Source organism: Solea solea, chromosome 10 (assembly GCF_958295425.1).
Source record: "Solea solea chromosome 10, fSolSol10.1, whole genome shotgun sequence".
NCBI lineage: Eukaryota > Metazoa > Chordata > Actinopteri > Pleuronectiformes > Soleidae > Solea > Solea solea.
This window is the reverse complement of record NC_081143.1, coordinates 6,786,177-6,801,230: the sequence shown is the minus strand read 5'-3', so window position 1 is coordinate 6,801,230 and position 15,054 is coordinate 6,786,177. Positions and strand designations below refer to the sequence as shown.

The 15,054-nt window shown below is 40.1% G+C and overlaps 1 protein-coding gene across 9 annotated transcripts in view; it reads left to right on the top strand.

Annotated features, from left to right (window-relative positions):
- The window catches only part of fat1a (FAT atypical cadherin 1a), a 66,850-nt gene that overhangs the window by 22,015 nt on the left and 29,781 nt on the right, over positions 1-15,054 (top strand). For 7 of the 9 annotated variants that reach the window (XR_009241469.1, XM_058640681.1, XM_058640685.1 and 4 more), the window contains exons 4-8: positions 5,936-5,997; positions 10,785-11,114; positions 12,110-12,326; positions 13,298-13,366; positions 14,029-14,168. Coding sequence is in view for 8 of the 9 variants with exons in the window: in XM_058640681.1 (XP_058496664.1) it covers positions 5,936-5,997; positions 10,785-11,114; positions 12,110-12,326; positions 13,298-13,366; positions 14,029-14,168 (818 nt within the window). In the remaining variant the exon portion in view is untranslated. The remainder of the gene's footprint in view (positions 1-5,935; positions 5,998-10,784; positions 11,115-12,109; positions 12,327-13,297; positions 13,367-14,028; positions 14,169-15,054) is intronic. The other 2 variants (XM_058640686.1, XM_058640684.1) reach the window with 1 other exon arrangement.

Sequence of the window (15,054 nt, the reverse complement as noted above, 5' to 3'; positions counted from 1 at the left end):
TCCACTTTTTCCGTTGCACTCATATCAACTTTCAGTAACGCCTTCTCAATTTCTAAGAGAACACACACACTGTTGTTTGCAGTGGGTTATGAAAGCCGGCAACAACTATCAAGACAAGTGAGATAGGAAAATAGATGCCTCCAACTTGATGTTTCCTGTGATTTGGGGGCTGAACAATTCTCTCAAAAGTGAAGGAAATGTGGAAATGGCGTATTTTCTTCTCAAAACTACAAAGTGAAGACATGGAGGCTTCATTCGCTGAGATTTTTGTTTAACCACAGTTTCTGTGAATCAAATTCAGTTCAGAACTTCTAATTTTGAGATTGCTGAATGCAACCAATGGAGGACTCTGCTGCTCAACCCTCCATTTTTGATGTAAACACTCTTGCACACTCTTGCGTTGTGAAGGTGAAACGTATATGGTATAGTAAGCACCTGCTCCAAAATAAAAAATGAAAGTCAAAGAGAGAGAATCATGTCTTTCAAAATGGCTGCCTACAGAAATCAAGCCCTTTACCTTAAAGATATAAAAGGCTTAGTCACGGTTACACAATTGTATTTATTTATTTTATTTTAAAGCACTTAAACACAAGCATACTTGTGACATTTTTCTTGTCACTCGATTTCCATTCATAATAAATTGAATAAAAGCATTTCCCCCATAGTAGCTGAAATTTAGACTCTCACTTCATTGAAACATGACTGAAGAAGTGTGTTGTTTTTTTTCAGTTCAGAGACAAATCAATGTGCCAACCATCATGTACCAGTAAACCTGTGCAAAACGAGGCATCGTACCCTTGACAACCATCCGTAGCATCAACATAGATCAAGTGACACATGATGATTTTCTGGTCATATGTTGAAAGGCAGTGTTGATAGAAAGTGCGTTCACGGCAAACTGTATTGACACATCGCTCACAAAGGAGTAATCTGAGGCTAACATGCAGCTGAGCAGATAAACCATGTCCTCGAACCTTATGCCATCACTACACAGGGAAGTTATAATGTGCAGTGTCTTCATTTGAGTGTCTTATCACTTAAAAGTGTCTCCCTCGGAGGTTGATGTGGAAATTCCCTGAGACCTCTCTGTTTAATGGACCACGCCGTTCCTGTTGGTGCACATCAAAATGCGATTAGGATGTTCTCTCCCACTCAAGTGAACCATACGAGCAAGCATTTCAGAGGGGGAAGGTGTGAACGTGCCTGGAAACTTCTGTAGTTATGCTTTGGATAGACTGCAGGTGCAAACTTGAATATGACAATGCATTTCGCTACATTTATGTTTTTGACCTTCAACTTCATCTTAAGTAGGTTTCCTATCTTAACCACAAAGGCATTCATTTGTTTATCTTTCCGACGGCACTGCATTTTTGACGTTTGCTTTTGGAAAGGAAAATGAAGATGTCCACATTAACAAGACTGCTAACGGCAAGTTAAAATGGATTTTTAGCCTCTGAGTGATTGAATCTACCAAATGGGACTGGTTTCAGCAGATTTTGCTGCAGTTTATGCTGTGACTGCTGGTGTAACTTTTATCTACCTTTCCACAACTCCTCATTTTCATTGGCAACTTAGGTGAACTGTCTAATTGGCCTTGGGGATTTATTGTCAAGACAAAGCACAACACTGGGGATTTAGCTGGTTTTACTTATCATGAGTTTGACAGATACCAAATCGTGTTAAAACTACCAAACTTTTAATTGTGCACTACATTGGAATACACACCGAGCAGTGTGTATTAGAAGCGGATTATCTGAAGGATTTTTTTGCAATTTTTGACATTTCTGTTGCTGCTGCTCCACAGCTTCAAAATAACACATCCATTTACACACCACATAACATTCACTTTCCCAAGCACTTGGGAACCCAAATCCCCTGTAGCCCCGAGTCTTCCATGACGTTGTTGTCTTTTCAGATTACAAATAAGCCTGGCAGCTGTGAGGTGCTGAGATATCTCAATCCCAATGTAAATAACATAAGGGTTGAGATTTCTCCCCCTACCTTGGTGCCTGCTTACTTGATTTTTACAAAGACCTAAAGTATGTATGTGTTTTTGCATCAGCTTTTATGGGCTTTCTGTTGCATGTGTCAAATGCTGGTGTAGTTTTGTAGTTGCCAGTACAGGATATTTTATAGACTATGCTGTCAGTGCTTTAAATGCACTGCTTTCCTTCTTGTGTACAAAGGGAGTGGTCAGTAGCTCTTGTGTAGCAGTATTTTTGAGTCTCCGTTATAAAGTAAGGAACAAACAGTTCCCACTTCGATACACCATTCCCTCCATAAACTCCCACTGTCCTTTCGAGTTTTGTATTCCACAGTTTGGATTTTGTGTGTTTCAATGACACAAATACTAAAGTTGTAATGGGGTTGATCATGGGGTTTTGCATTTAGAAAAGTTGCAGTCTGTGTTCCAACTCGTTTCTCTCAAGAGAAATGACAAGCGTTTAAATAATGAGTTTTCATACCTAAGGACCAAAAATTGCACAACCACAGCGGATACCAAACACATTCCCGATTGTCTGGAGTCATAGCTAAATGTCTGTCACACAAATTTGTGTGCCTCTCTCTCAAGACTGCTAATCACAGCAGCAATGCGCGGGTATGAATAAGCCCAACAATATCCTAGACTCCTTAACTCCCTCCAGGCCTCCATTTTGGAGCGGCGGTTGTAGCGCTCAAGGACATGCTCGAGAGTGCCACTGCTGCTTTGCTGTTGTTTTTCTTTCCCCTCTCAAAACAGCATGGCTATAATTACTGCTGGCCCAGCTCAGCCCACGCCTAAGGATGGCTGCTGTGTGTGTGTGTGTGTGTGTGTGTGTGTGTGTGTGTGTGTGTGTGTGTGTGTGTGTGTGTGCGTGTGTGTGTTGTGACAAAAGCTATGGGTTGGAAGTACAGACTTCATTGGTGAGCTCCGACTTACCAACCAATCCCTTTACAGTTATTTCATGTTGAGGTAGAGACAGGGAGGTATGCGCCTTTATTTACTTGAACGCTAATGTCTACTTTCAGAAGTAAAGGACTGCTCCTCGGGAGTTATGTACCCTTGCAGGATGAGTTTAAATAGTTTTGTTTTGGCTAGACTCTGTTCGATGGAAATGGGTCGAATGGACATATATGAGCAAATTCAGTTTATCGTGCAGTAAAATGACATTGTTTGCATGTCACATGTATGATTCTCATCTTAGATATCTGTACAGCATCTGGTTTCATAATATAATGCCTAGTGACGGTTACTGATTCAATTCAGTCACTAGCTAAGACATTTATTTTATTAGATATACTGTAGATGCAAAACAAAATGTACATCCAGCTTCTCTAATTCAATGATGCACTGCTTTTGTTTGTATTATTTAACCACAAATAGATTTTTAATTGAATTTGAAGACGTCCCAATAAAAATATATACAGCACAATTACCTGTTAAATTTACTAAAAAGAGGAAACAGGCAAGACAATGGATTAAAACGGGGGTACTCGCTATATGGGAGGATTATCTGCTTCGTTTGAGATGTGTATTCAGGATCCAAATGTTGGCAGGAGTCTTTGCCACCCCGGGGTGGGAAGGTCAGCACCCCACCAAAGGCTCAATGGTCTCAGGAAGTAGTCCTTGCCAAAGTTCTTCCTGACTTTTGTCACTCTGGACACTGAAATTTCAGCAGGGTGTAGTTCATGTGAGCCTGCTCTCAGCCGTAGGGCTGCTGAGAGCTGAAGCGGTTGCCTATTTTTCATCTCAGCCAGCAAACCACGAAGAAATAGGAACTAAATAACCTTCTCATAACAAAAACATTCTCATGCTTATTTACGACTCGAGGTGGCATTGCTAATTCATGTACAGAAACAGAGAGAGAGTATACTTGAAGCAAAAGGTAAATAGCATTGTTGCCTCATGTCATTAACTTGCCCTCTGGTGTAGCCACTGTGGCGGCATCAAGGTGTAAATTATTTCTGGTTTTTTTTGTAATGCATCTTTCCAAAAAAAAAATAGTCAGAACTAAAACAACATTCTCTTTAGTTGGAATTAAATAAAGGCATGTTTTATTATTTAAACGATTTAATTAATGTTGTATTGTACTTGTTGCAATGCTATGCCTCGGCACTGAAAGGCTACAGTTTACTTTCCAAGCACAGTGTATGTTAGGGCACCTTGTCAACTTTTGATAAGGCACCCGATTTGCAGAGGAATCGTAAATCAGAGACCTCGACTTGGTACGGTTAATGCTGTCATCTGTATTCTGCTCTATAATGCATGTAGAGTGTGAGTAGTTACCTAACACACAGGGGAGCTTAAAAACATTATCATCCATCAGCTCCAGCCTTGCTAAAGCACATGAATAATTAGTCAGCCTGCTCTGTTTTGATGTGACACAGCCGAACCATTAGCTTTGATGGTAATAATAATTTACAGCTTGCTAGATCATGGAACCCGTGCTGATGCTAACACTTTAGCAGACTTTATGCAACAAAGAGGGATTCCTGCAGGAAGTATAATTTAACTTTGATTTGTTGTGTAAGTTGTTAAATGTTGAAACACTATTTTCTCTGTAACAGCATAGTCAGATTTTGTCTTTATTTATATATATGTGTATGTATATATATATATATATATATATAAAATATATTTATATATTTTATATAATATATATAAATATATTTTTTTTATTTTACGTGTATCTAAAATAGCATTAGCCAAGTGTACAAATATAAATGGCAAATTAAAATTAACATTTCATTAATTCATTCATTCCATCAATCTTTAATCATAAGGTAAGGAGATTGACACTTAAAGGAAATGGCATCGCAGTGTGAATATTAAATAAGCCTCAGAAGGAGATACAATAAAAATTGGGGCTGGGGGGGGGGGCAAAAGCACTTAACTTATACGCCACAATTGCAGTGCAGTGGAAGGCCTATTTCAGGTCCTGTAAGTTGTGGCCTGCTATTCTTGTTGCAGGCATATGTGCCATTGATTGGTTTGGGTTTCGGAAATCCTTTGCCTTATGCTAATCATTGACAATGTGGCAAGCAGTGGGCTGTGGTGCGGTTGAAGCTGGCATGCATACACTCAGTGTCTGCAAAGTTGCAATTACGCTGGGAGTGAGAACTGAAAGCTGCCTATAATGTAGCTCTGTATCCTTCCCCCCTTTTTTTCCCTTCCCTTGTTTGTGAATTTGATTCAAATTAGCCCGGAACTCAAGCTTGTTTGTCTTATTTATAGTGTTGTGTTTGTTGTTCTTTTTTTTAAAGCCTGGCTAATCAAAGAACCCTCTGTGATTGATTTCACACACCAACCCTCCTACTTTAAATAAAGAACATAGCTCAAAAAGACCCCAATGACTTGAAAGACTGTAGGCATCAGTGGGATCCTCTCTGTAGTTTCCGTTTCTCTGTTACAAAACGGCACTCGGGGCTGCGAGGGATTTCTGACTGACAGTCTATTTAGTCAGCTTGTGGAAGAGCTAAAAGCAGAGTGTGAGGACTGTGTTACTGTTTGGCCACCATTTGCACGTCTTTGTGATATTTCACATATGTAAGGCACTGTGTTGCTCTGGCTGGCGACTAGATTGACCAAAAGCAGGGAAGGCCCACAGGGACGGCACTCCTCCAGATGCAGACTCTTAACTCATGTGTGACTGATGAGATAACCAGCAGAGTTTAGCTTATGTCATCCAGCGGTGCATGGGAGGACTTCTTAAAAATGTTTTACTATGAAATATCATTTATAAACTTAAGAACTGACCCAGTGTTTGGTAGAAGTGTCTTCTCTGAAGAGAAGACAAAAGCAAGAATATAAAGTTTATCTCACAGATGACTGATTTTTACAGATGACGACCGTAGCATTGTCAGTGACAGTTGTTTTATGATTGCTGATAGAAGCAATGGAGAACTGTATATCTGCTTGGTTTATTTATGTGTGTTATGACTTTGTCTCCACCAGGTCTGGTTACCACCACTTCAAGGAAACTGGACAGAGAACAGCAGGATGAGCACATTCTTGAGGTAAGCCCATGTTTTGGCTGATTTTCATCAGGAAGACAGAAAGAAATGTAGACATGACAACTTGAGCCTTTATTTACTGGGAATGAATAACTAACATGACAATTAGAAACCGTCAATGTCAGCCGCTCTGTTTTCGTGTTTTCCTGTTTCTGATCTTTGTTTCTTTGGCTTTGGCTCAGCGCCACATGTTGCCAACAGAAAAGTCTTGTTGTATATGCAAGAAGTGCCCTTTTTCGGAATAATTTCTCCTTGTACTGATTTCCGGCTGCGGTGGGAGGGAGAGTAGGGAGTTGTGTGGGAGATCCTGGTGACTGTTCCTTTGTTCTGTTCCACTGTTCCATCTCCTGGATGGAGCAAGCTGGGACAGGACGCTGCCATCAGACTCACAGGTCAATGTCTAAACTTGTGGGTTTTAATTGAGTTCAGCCCTCTTCTCTCCTGACGCTCCACTCCCTCTTTCTCACCACAGAGCTCCTGGTGATAATAGGCATTTTAATTGTGTTTCCGCTGCTGACGCAGAGCAGATTAGTCACATTTTAATTATTGTTAGACGTTTCACAATTCAGTGATCATTGTTACGGTAAATGCTGCTGTAGCTCATGCCACAGTTGTGTTGTCTGCCATACTCTGATTGTACACTGCACTGCACTACAGGGCTGAGAGTAAATGATAGAGAAGAAAGTGTGGTTTAAGGAAAGACTATGTTTAGCTGATGAATGAAATTGGGAAAAACAAAATTCAGTTGAATCTTTGGCTCTTTGTCTTTTAAATTGGTGAAGAGTATTGAATATCAGGGTCAGGAGAAAATTCCTATTCAAACCCAAAGCTCCTCCATCAAGTGGTTTTCTGTAGACGTAGAACTTCTTCTTCCAACATGTGGTCGAAAGCTGTTACATTACTTGGTCTGAATTAGTGTCTGATGCAAAGTCTTTGTCTCTTTAGAAAGAAATGGAAGAAAAAAAAAAAACCCAACCTAAGTTTCATTCATGACTGTTGTCCATTTGTCTCATTTGACAAAATGCCCCCAGACAGACATTAAATAACCACATTAAACACTCCGCTCGAGCTCTGTTACGCTTTAATGTCGCGCCAAATTCAACACCCCCGTTCTCTTCATGCTAATATACTTGCTTTCCTTTCTAATGTTTATTACTGAAGCTTTCTGTGATTATTCAGATGCTGTAATTACAATCCAGGGAAACAACTAATTAAAGTTTCTCTTGCAAGTTTTTATTTCATTTAAATATCATTTAAAAGATAACTTGTAAAAGTAAAATAAGGTTTAACGTAAATTCAGCCGAGTGATCACACCCGCAAAAGACGTGTATCTATGGTAACTTGAGAAGTTTGTATGTGTTGGCCACTGCTTATGTTGAATCCAGCAGGAAGCACTTTATTGGGCTATACATTCGCAGAGACCGACCCCCCCCCAACCCTTCACTTCAGACTTCCCCACACCCACACGTCCTGCTGTATCCTCGGAGCCGCTAATTAAAGGTTAATCATGACTCCGATAAAATACCTCTGTGCATGCACAGGCTTTGTGTGTCGACTGGGCGCCGGCAGAGGAAAATCAAATTGAAGTCCTCGCTCTTGTTGCTGAAGGTTTTTGTGCTCGCTTGGTGGAGAAGAAGAAACAAAACATGTGGGGCCATGTGGAACATGTGGAGCAATTAGGGTGGGGGCTGTGTCAGCATTGTTTGGACCAAATGCCAAAAGGAGGTGGAGGGATCACAGGGGGGCTTCGGCTTTTATGGTCTGGCGGGTGGGGGTTGGTAGTTGTCGTGTGCCTGTGTGTGAAAGAGGGAAGATAGATAGGGAGAGCTAAAGGCAGAGGGGGAATTTGAGAAAAGGCAAATCTGTTCTTGGTGGTCTGTGGAGGCTCTAGCGGCAGGATGAGAGACCTCCGTCCCACGGAGGAGGGGGATGGGTAAACAGCAGTGGGACATGCCAGGACAAGTTGTCAGTTGAAGCCTGGGATGGTAGTGAACACATTAGAATGTAGAAAGCAGAGGTAAATGGGTTGTTCACATCTGTTCTCTGGGGCCTATTGCTCCAAACAGCTGGCAGTTAAGACTCAAGCAGTACACCAGGGATGGGTCGCTAGTTTGGCCTATGGTATTTGACTTATATTGCCTCGTTCAGTTTTTTTTGATTAATCGGTAAGTGTTTCAAATGGCAGACAATAGTAAAGAGAAAATCTGCCTCATAATTCAGCCCAATGTGACCTTTTTTTTAGATTTGATGCTTTGTCCAACGTCAAAAAACCTAAGATAAGATAGAGAACCAGAAACATCCTCACACATGAGAACCAGAAACAAATTCATTTTATTTCCTATTAATACTCCATTATTGTTATAATGCTCTCTCGTTAAAAAATAACAATATGCCGCTGGTTGATTAATCAACTGTTCATTCCTGCACAAACCACACGGAAAGTAAATATCATGCATTCTTGTTTCCTTTGGAAGTTTTCCTGCTGGGGAATCATTATCCTAGGAGTGTCAATCTTAAGCTGCTTCCAAACATGTATGGAAGGCGCTGTGTATCCACAAATGTCTACAGAATTTCTCTGAACTTTCTGGAGAATGCCCAAGGAAGCCTCTATGAGAAAACAAACTGCGACATCTGGAGAATTCTGAATTCACTCAGTATTATACGAAAGTATAGTCAACATAATATAGTTTAATTCTATGTTACCTTACATAACGTGTTCTGACTCCACAGTTATTTTAATTAACAGTGGATAAATGAAAGCCATGTTACTTACATATGGTTGGTCAGATTAAGCCAAACGTTATGCAACAATGAAGCGAAACACAATGGACTGTCTCTTTGTCTCACTGTCTCAGTTTGCAGCTGATGCAAAGAGACATAATCCCCCTGCCTGGTTTAACTTGTCTGCCTTTTGTGTAGTTTACCTAATTATCAAACAAAAGGCTTTAAAAAAAAGAACCTTCCAAAGAAAGCCATGTGGTGATGAACAGCAGTTGTGATTAAAACCTTTCTTTCATATTATCATTTTTTTTATATATATATATATTGTGCTTCCTTTAAAATGCATTTTTTTTACGATATCAAACACGAAAGCTGTGAAATTATTCATCGCAAAGCACAAGGACTAGGCTCCCAAAATCTGTGTCTCCCAAAGAGACACATTCACATTAGGGTTTCTTGTCAACCCATTTAATTAATTCCGTTCATGTGAATTGCATGGACAGCTGCAGACACTGTGAGGAAAACAAAAACACATTATTTCTATAATTGAAACTATGGCACCAAATGGTGTGTGCCTGGCCCTGGACTCCTGACTGTGTTTAGTGCAGCACTTTGCAGATGGTTTAAATGATTGTGGTATTTAGTCCCGTATTTCTTCTATATATTTTCTTCTGATTGTATTGTGCCACAAAAACCCTCACATGTCTGCCCTTGCTCACACTCACAAGACGTAATGTAAATTGTGTTTGTTTAGGTCAATTAGGTCAATAACTCCTATTTATGAAGGCAGAACTGAGATTACAAAGCGTCAAGATGCCAGTCGTAACATTTAATGTCAAGACTTAGATTAAGGCTCTGTTAATGTGTGACTACTGAATCCTTCTGGGGTTTTAGAAAAAAGCGCCCAGTCTGTAGGTGTGGGCAGAAAGTGTTGTTGTATATTAGGAGTGCAAAGTCTTTTCTTTTGTCAATGCAGCTGGTGCTGACAAGATGAAGAGGTGCAGCTAATTAGAAATAACTCATTCCAATCACAGGCAAACATCTTAGACAATACAAAACTAACCATATTCACCTGTGAGCAGTATTGCACATTTGAAAACTGACATTTTTTTAATATAAATTCATTACTTGAATAATAATTACATCACAGATCTGACACCCCCGAGGTCAGAAAGTTCACTTCGCTTTAAAACTGTAACTTTTAAGCAAACTGTTGTCAATATAGCGGTTCATAGATGTCGCGTCACTATACGATATTCCAGCACTGCGCGCAGGAAGTGGTTAAACCCAAACGTGAACAGTGTACCACAGCCTGTTGGTGATGTGTATTTGTTTTCTTAAGTAAGAGTGTTTCAGAGAAGACTTGGACAGAAAGTCTCAGGGGGAAGTGCTTTTAATTGTAGCTGCCAGTTAACTTGCTGAGAACAAAGTGGAATGAAAGGATGATGAAGGAGAAAAGTGCAGCTTCCCTTTTTTTTTTTCATCCGTCCTTTAATTAATTTACGTCTTTGGAATAATGAATTTCTAATGGAGAGTCTTGATCTTCTCTAATTCTCTGGGTAGTTTTATAAAATATTAAGGGATATTGCTGACATTCTTCACAACCACCTCTTCCTCCTGGAGGGACAAAATGTAGATGTGACAGCGCACCGTCATCCTCACTTGTGACATACAGTTATCAACAGGCTGGCACCAAAAATAGATACTATACTTATAATATAGCCGTGAGGTGAATGGAAGTTAACTAGCTGACAGCAGGATAACAAGGGAAGCACTGAAAATAATTCTGAATCTGCACTTAACCTTTTCAGGGCTCTTGGTATTCTTCAGTCTGACAGATATGTATATTTATATTCTTGCATCTATTGCAAAGTGGAATGCATCACAAAATCATTTAAATTGTTATGTATAAGTATCATTCCCATCTTAAATCTTTACTATATCTACCTAATAGTTGCGGGTTTTAAATTGATAATAATTCATATGATAACATCATATGTTTTGCATAGAATTGAGATAACCATTGTTGATCTCGATTCAATGTATTCTCTTTTCGGTTTTTTTCTCAGGTCACCATCACCGACCACGGCGTTCCCGCCAAATCCACCACGGTGCGTATCATTGTCCAAGTACTTGATGAGAACGACAACAGGCCGCTGTTCCTGGAGAAGATCTACAAGATCCGACTGCCCGAGCGCGAGAAGCCAGAGAAGGAGAGAGTCACAAAGAGGGACCCAGTGTACCGGGTCATCGCATCAGACCGCGATGATGGGCCCAACGCTGAGATCTCCTACAGCATTGAGGAGGGAGACGAACCTGGCAAGTTCTTTATAGAGCCCAAGACCGGCCTCGTTTCTTCCAAGAAGTTTTCTTCTGCTGGGGAATACGACATTCTCACGGTAAGTAACTAAACACAGACCCCATCCTCTCACATCCTCACGTCGGAAATGTAAATGTAAAAGCATCTTCTTTTAACCCTTGGGCACATTTTCCAGACACCTGCCAACAATAATGAATGAGACTACATAAATGTATGTTTTCTTTTTCGTTTCGCTCTGAATCTGTTACCGTGTACCTTTTGTTATCAAGGGGAAAATGAGTGTTTTTAATGCCTCTGTGCCTGCGACAGCTGTTGCCAGAGGTATTTTGTTTTGTCGGATTGTCACTCCCATCTGTCTGTTGCTTACTCGTGAACACAGAGTTTTAAAAATTCACTCCCAATCAAAAATGAACCCTTTACATTTCGGTGAGTTTAGGCCACGGTCACTGCTAGTTATGATTCCTTTTAAGTTTCCGCTGCGTGTCTCCTACGAGGCTGGACAGACACAGATGGGATCGGCAACCCCTCTTGTTTACGGTGGCATACAATTTCAAGGCAGTAATTCTAGTTAAAAGAGTCACTTGGGATTACCGTGGGTCTACCTGAGGCAGGAAGTCAAAATGTATTTCCAATGTTATTGTCTCTTGATACATTTAATTGTGATACCTAAAGCAATTTCATCCAGATTAATGTATTTGAAATGTGGCTCTATTGCTGCCCGAAGACACTACTCACCACAGTTTACAGTAATTGGAGTCTTGACAGAAGGTGGAATCACAAAAGAACGTCACACAAAAGGTGGTTTGTTATACCCAATGCAAGGTTTTCTCACCATGTGTGGACTGCTTAGGGCACAGCAATGCCTTTATGACTGAAACACAGGCTGCTCTGTGGATTTCTGCCACAAATCAGTGGTTTATGCTTCGGATTCATTGTTATCATTTAACTGGGAGCAATCGTCATGAAACTGCCCAACTAAACTTTTACATTTCCTTCTGATGAGATTGGGGCAGAGGATCTGCTTGTGTTGCGTAACACGGTGTAACACAGCCTTTCATTCTCTGCATCTGTCAGATTAAAGCCGTGGACAATGGACGTCCTCAGAAATCCTCCACTTGTCGCCTGCACATCGAGTGGATTCCCAAACCAGAAGTGCCAGCTGACGCAGCTCCCCTGCTGTTTGAAGAGTCTCCCTTCAGCTTCTCCGTAATGGAAAGCGACCCTGTGGCACACATGGTGGGCGTCGTTGCCACTGAGTCATCTGACGTGCCCGTGTGGTTTGAAATCACAGGTACCGCCACCTATACATTCATCTCTCTTGTCGTATGTTTCTGTCTCTGTGTCATGGATGGAAAAACTCTCACACTTGAGGACGTTTGTGTGTGTGAAATGGCATATAGCACTATAACAATACTAAAAAACAACCTAAAAAAACTATAACTTTGTACTTTTTCCTGGAATTCTTTTGTCATATTTGCTAGTAATTTAATATCTGGTTCAAAATGTCCTTTCCCATATTAAAAAAGACAAAGCATATGTTTGTGCTTGTGAAAACAGCCCTTTAGTTTACCACAGAGAGAAAGACATTTGTAAAATGTAAGCCAGCGAGAAATATTGCCTCACCGAGTTGCTGTTTTTCTCTTGCTGTAATAAGACTTACTCTAAATCTTAATGTAATCTCCATAAAGACAAAAAGATAGATGGTCAACTAAACCACGCGAGATTAGCAGAACGTCGTAGCCTGTGGATGAGCTATTTAAAAATGACACATTTGAATGTAAATGTAAGTTTCATGGGAAGCGGTGCTTATTTCACCTAAACACAAAGACAATGAAGACATTAAATCCTAAATGTTATGCATTTTACTGCCCGGTCTGAAAACTTTAAACAGTTTTTAATTGTATTGCATGCGCTGTAATTACCGTCTGCCTGTGTAGTTTAGATAACAGGAGTCTGTAATGAATTAGTACGCCATTATCCCAGATTTTCTGTGTGAGGTCATTTAGAGGCATTATTTTTCCCTCAAAGTGTTAAAGCCTTATTCAGCCTCACTCTGCTTTTATATTTTAGTTATGCTGTGTATTATGTGCACGATCAACTCCTTTCAAAAAGTGCCTGCCTTTTCTCCCTTCCTCCCAGTCTGTCCTTCTTCTAATCAATGTCTGACTGACACGTCTCTTTTCTTCTCTCTTTCTCTCTCTGTGTTCTGCCACTGCTTTCCTCTTTCCTCTGGAATGTTCTGTTTGGTTGGATTTTTGCAAGACGGCATAGAGGATTCTGAGATGTTTTACATCCTTCAGATGGCTTGCGACCACAACTGTACAGCAGAAGGTAGCTGCTGGGATCTCCTAATAGGCTGTGGTGTATTAAGAGATCAACCTACATTGCCTGCCGTTGCTGCCTGTTGGCTGTGGTTGAACTGTGTTGTGTCACGGCATTGATGTTGCTCCACATTGTTCTCTTTAAAGCTGTAACCTAATACAGAATGTTGTAAATGTAAGGAATACCTTGTCTCCTCGCAGCCTTGTTTTGTATCCATTCTTGTGTGGTTTATCTTCTGGGTATTTAGGGCTGGAAAACAATGATTATCACAATATGACTGATCTCAGTTACAATTGTTAAAAAAAAAAATAATAATCTTTAGTTATCTGACACTTATTGTGATAATCATAATACTGACTAATTTGAACATTTTGAGCATGATATTCTTTTTCTTTTTATATCACCTAGCCCTAAATGTATTCAGTGTACCTTCATGTGACTCGTCTAAAAGCTATTATGTTGATGTCGTGTTTGTTCATACAAAAACATCATCACTCATAATCAGCATCGTCAACATTTATGTATCCGTTCATTATTTATCATCGGCAGAAAATTGATGTTTGTACACCAGCCCTAGTTTTTAGCGTCTGTGTGACCTTGGCACCGATGTTTTGTCACTAATCTTTTCTCTCCTTTGTTTGGACCAAAAAAAAAAAATAATGATTCCACAGGTGGTAATTATGACAGTCGCTTTGACGTGGGCAAGGCCAGCGGAACCTTGATTGTAGCGCGGCCTCTGGATGCTGAGCAGAAATCAAATTACAACCTGACAGTGGAAGCTACGGATGGGACACGAACTGTCAGCACCCAGGTAATTGAAACACTAATGAAATGGCTGAAAGCTGATGAGGCATTGTCATGGTTCTGTTTTCTCGTGTGAGGAATACCGGGAGGAAATGGAAGGCTAATGAGTGACGCAGTGTATGTGTGTTGAAAAGCGATCATTGCTCTCAGCTGATGTTCAGAGTCTTGTTACGTGACGTCCTGACATGACACAACCTCTCACTGTATTCTACTGCCTTGAAAAGAATGGACGGATGATAGAAAAACGGGAATTGCTTTGTCCGTCTCTGTGTGGAGTGTGATTGAGTTGTGTTTGATGATGATATTATCATCTAAATGGAGAGAGTTCATTTGAAATAGTCAATATTTTTACATTCTAAAAATGATACAGGTGATTATGTTAGCTCAACAGGCTCCTCTCAAGCAAACTAATATGAACACAGTGTCTTGTTGGTTTAACCTTTAGAAAAACTAAAATATAAAATGACGAGTTGTGCTTTTACTAGAATTATGCAGACATTCTTGGAGTTGTCTGTAGTTACTTGGTAACTTTACGGCAATAGCAAGACTCCCTGACTGTAGAGGTGCTGACAGGCACATTTTTATTACCATCTAACCGAGCCAGGTTGGCTCTTTCTCCTTTCTTTGTCTTCATGCTAAACCAAACTAGTCATTGGCTGCAGATGCATATAAATATGAAATTAGTGCATACCCGAGAAAGAAAATATCTTTCAACTCTTCTGGTTAAAATATATTAAGTAGGCTTTTTGCAAACCAACTTTACCCGCATGCATTTTAGAATTCACCTTCTTTCTGTTACCTACTAAACATATTGCATTTGAATATATTACCATTAAAATACAATCATGTGTGCATACAGTATATCCCGCTACACAAGTGATACCAAAGCTGAA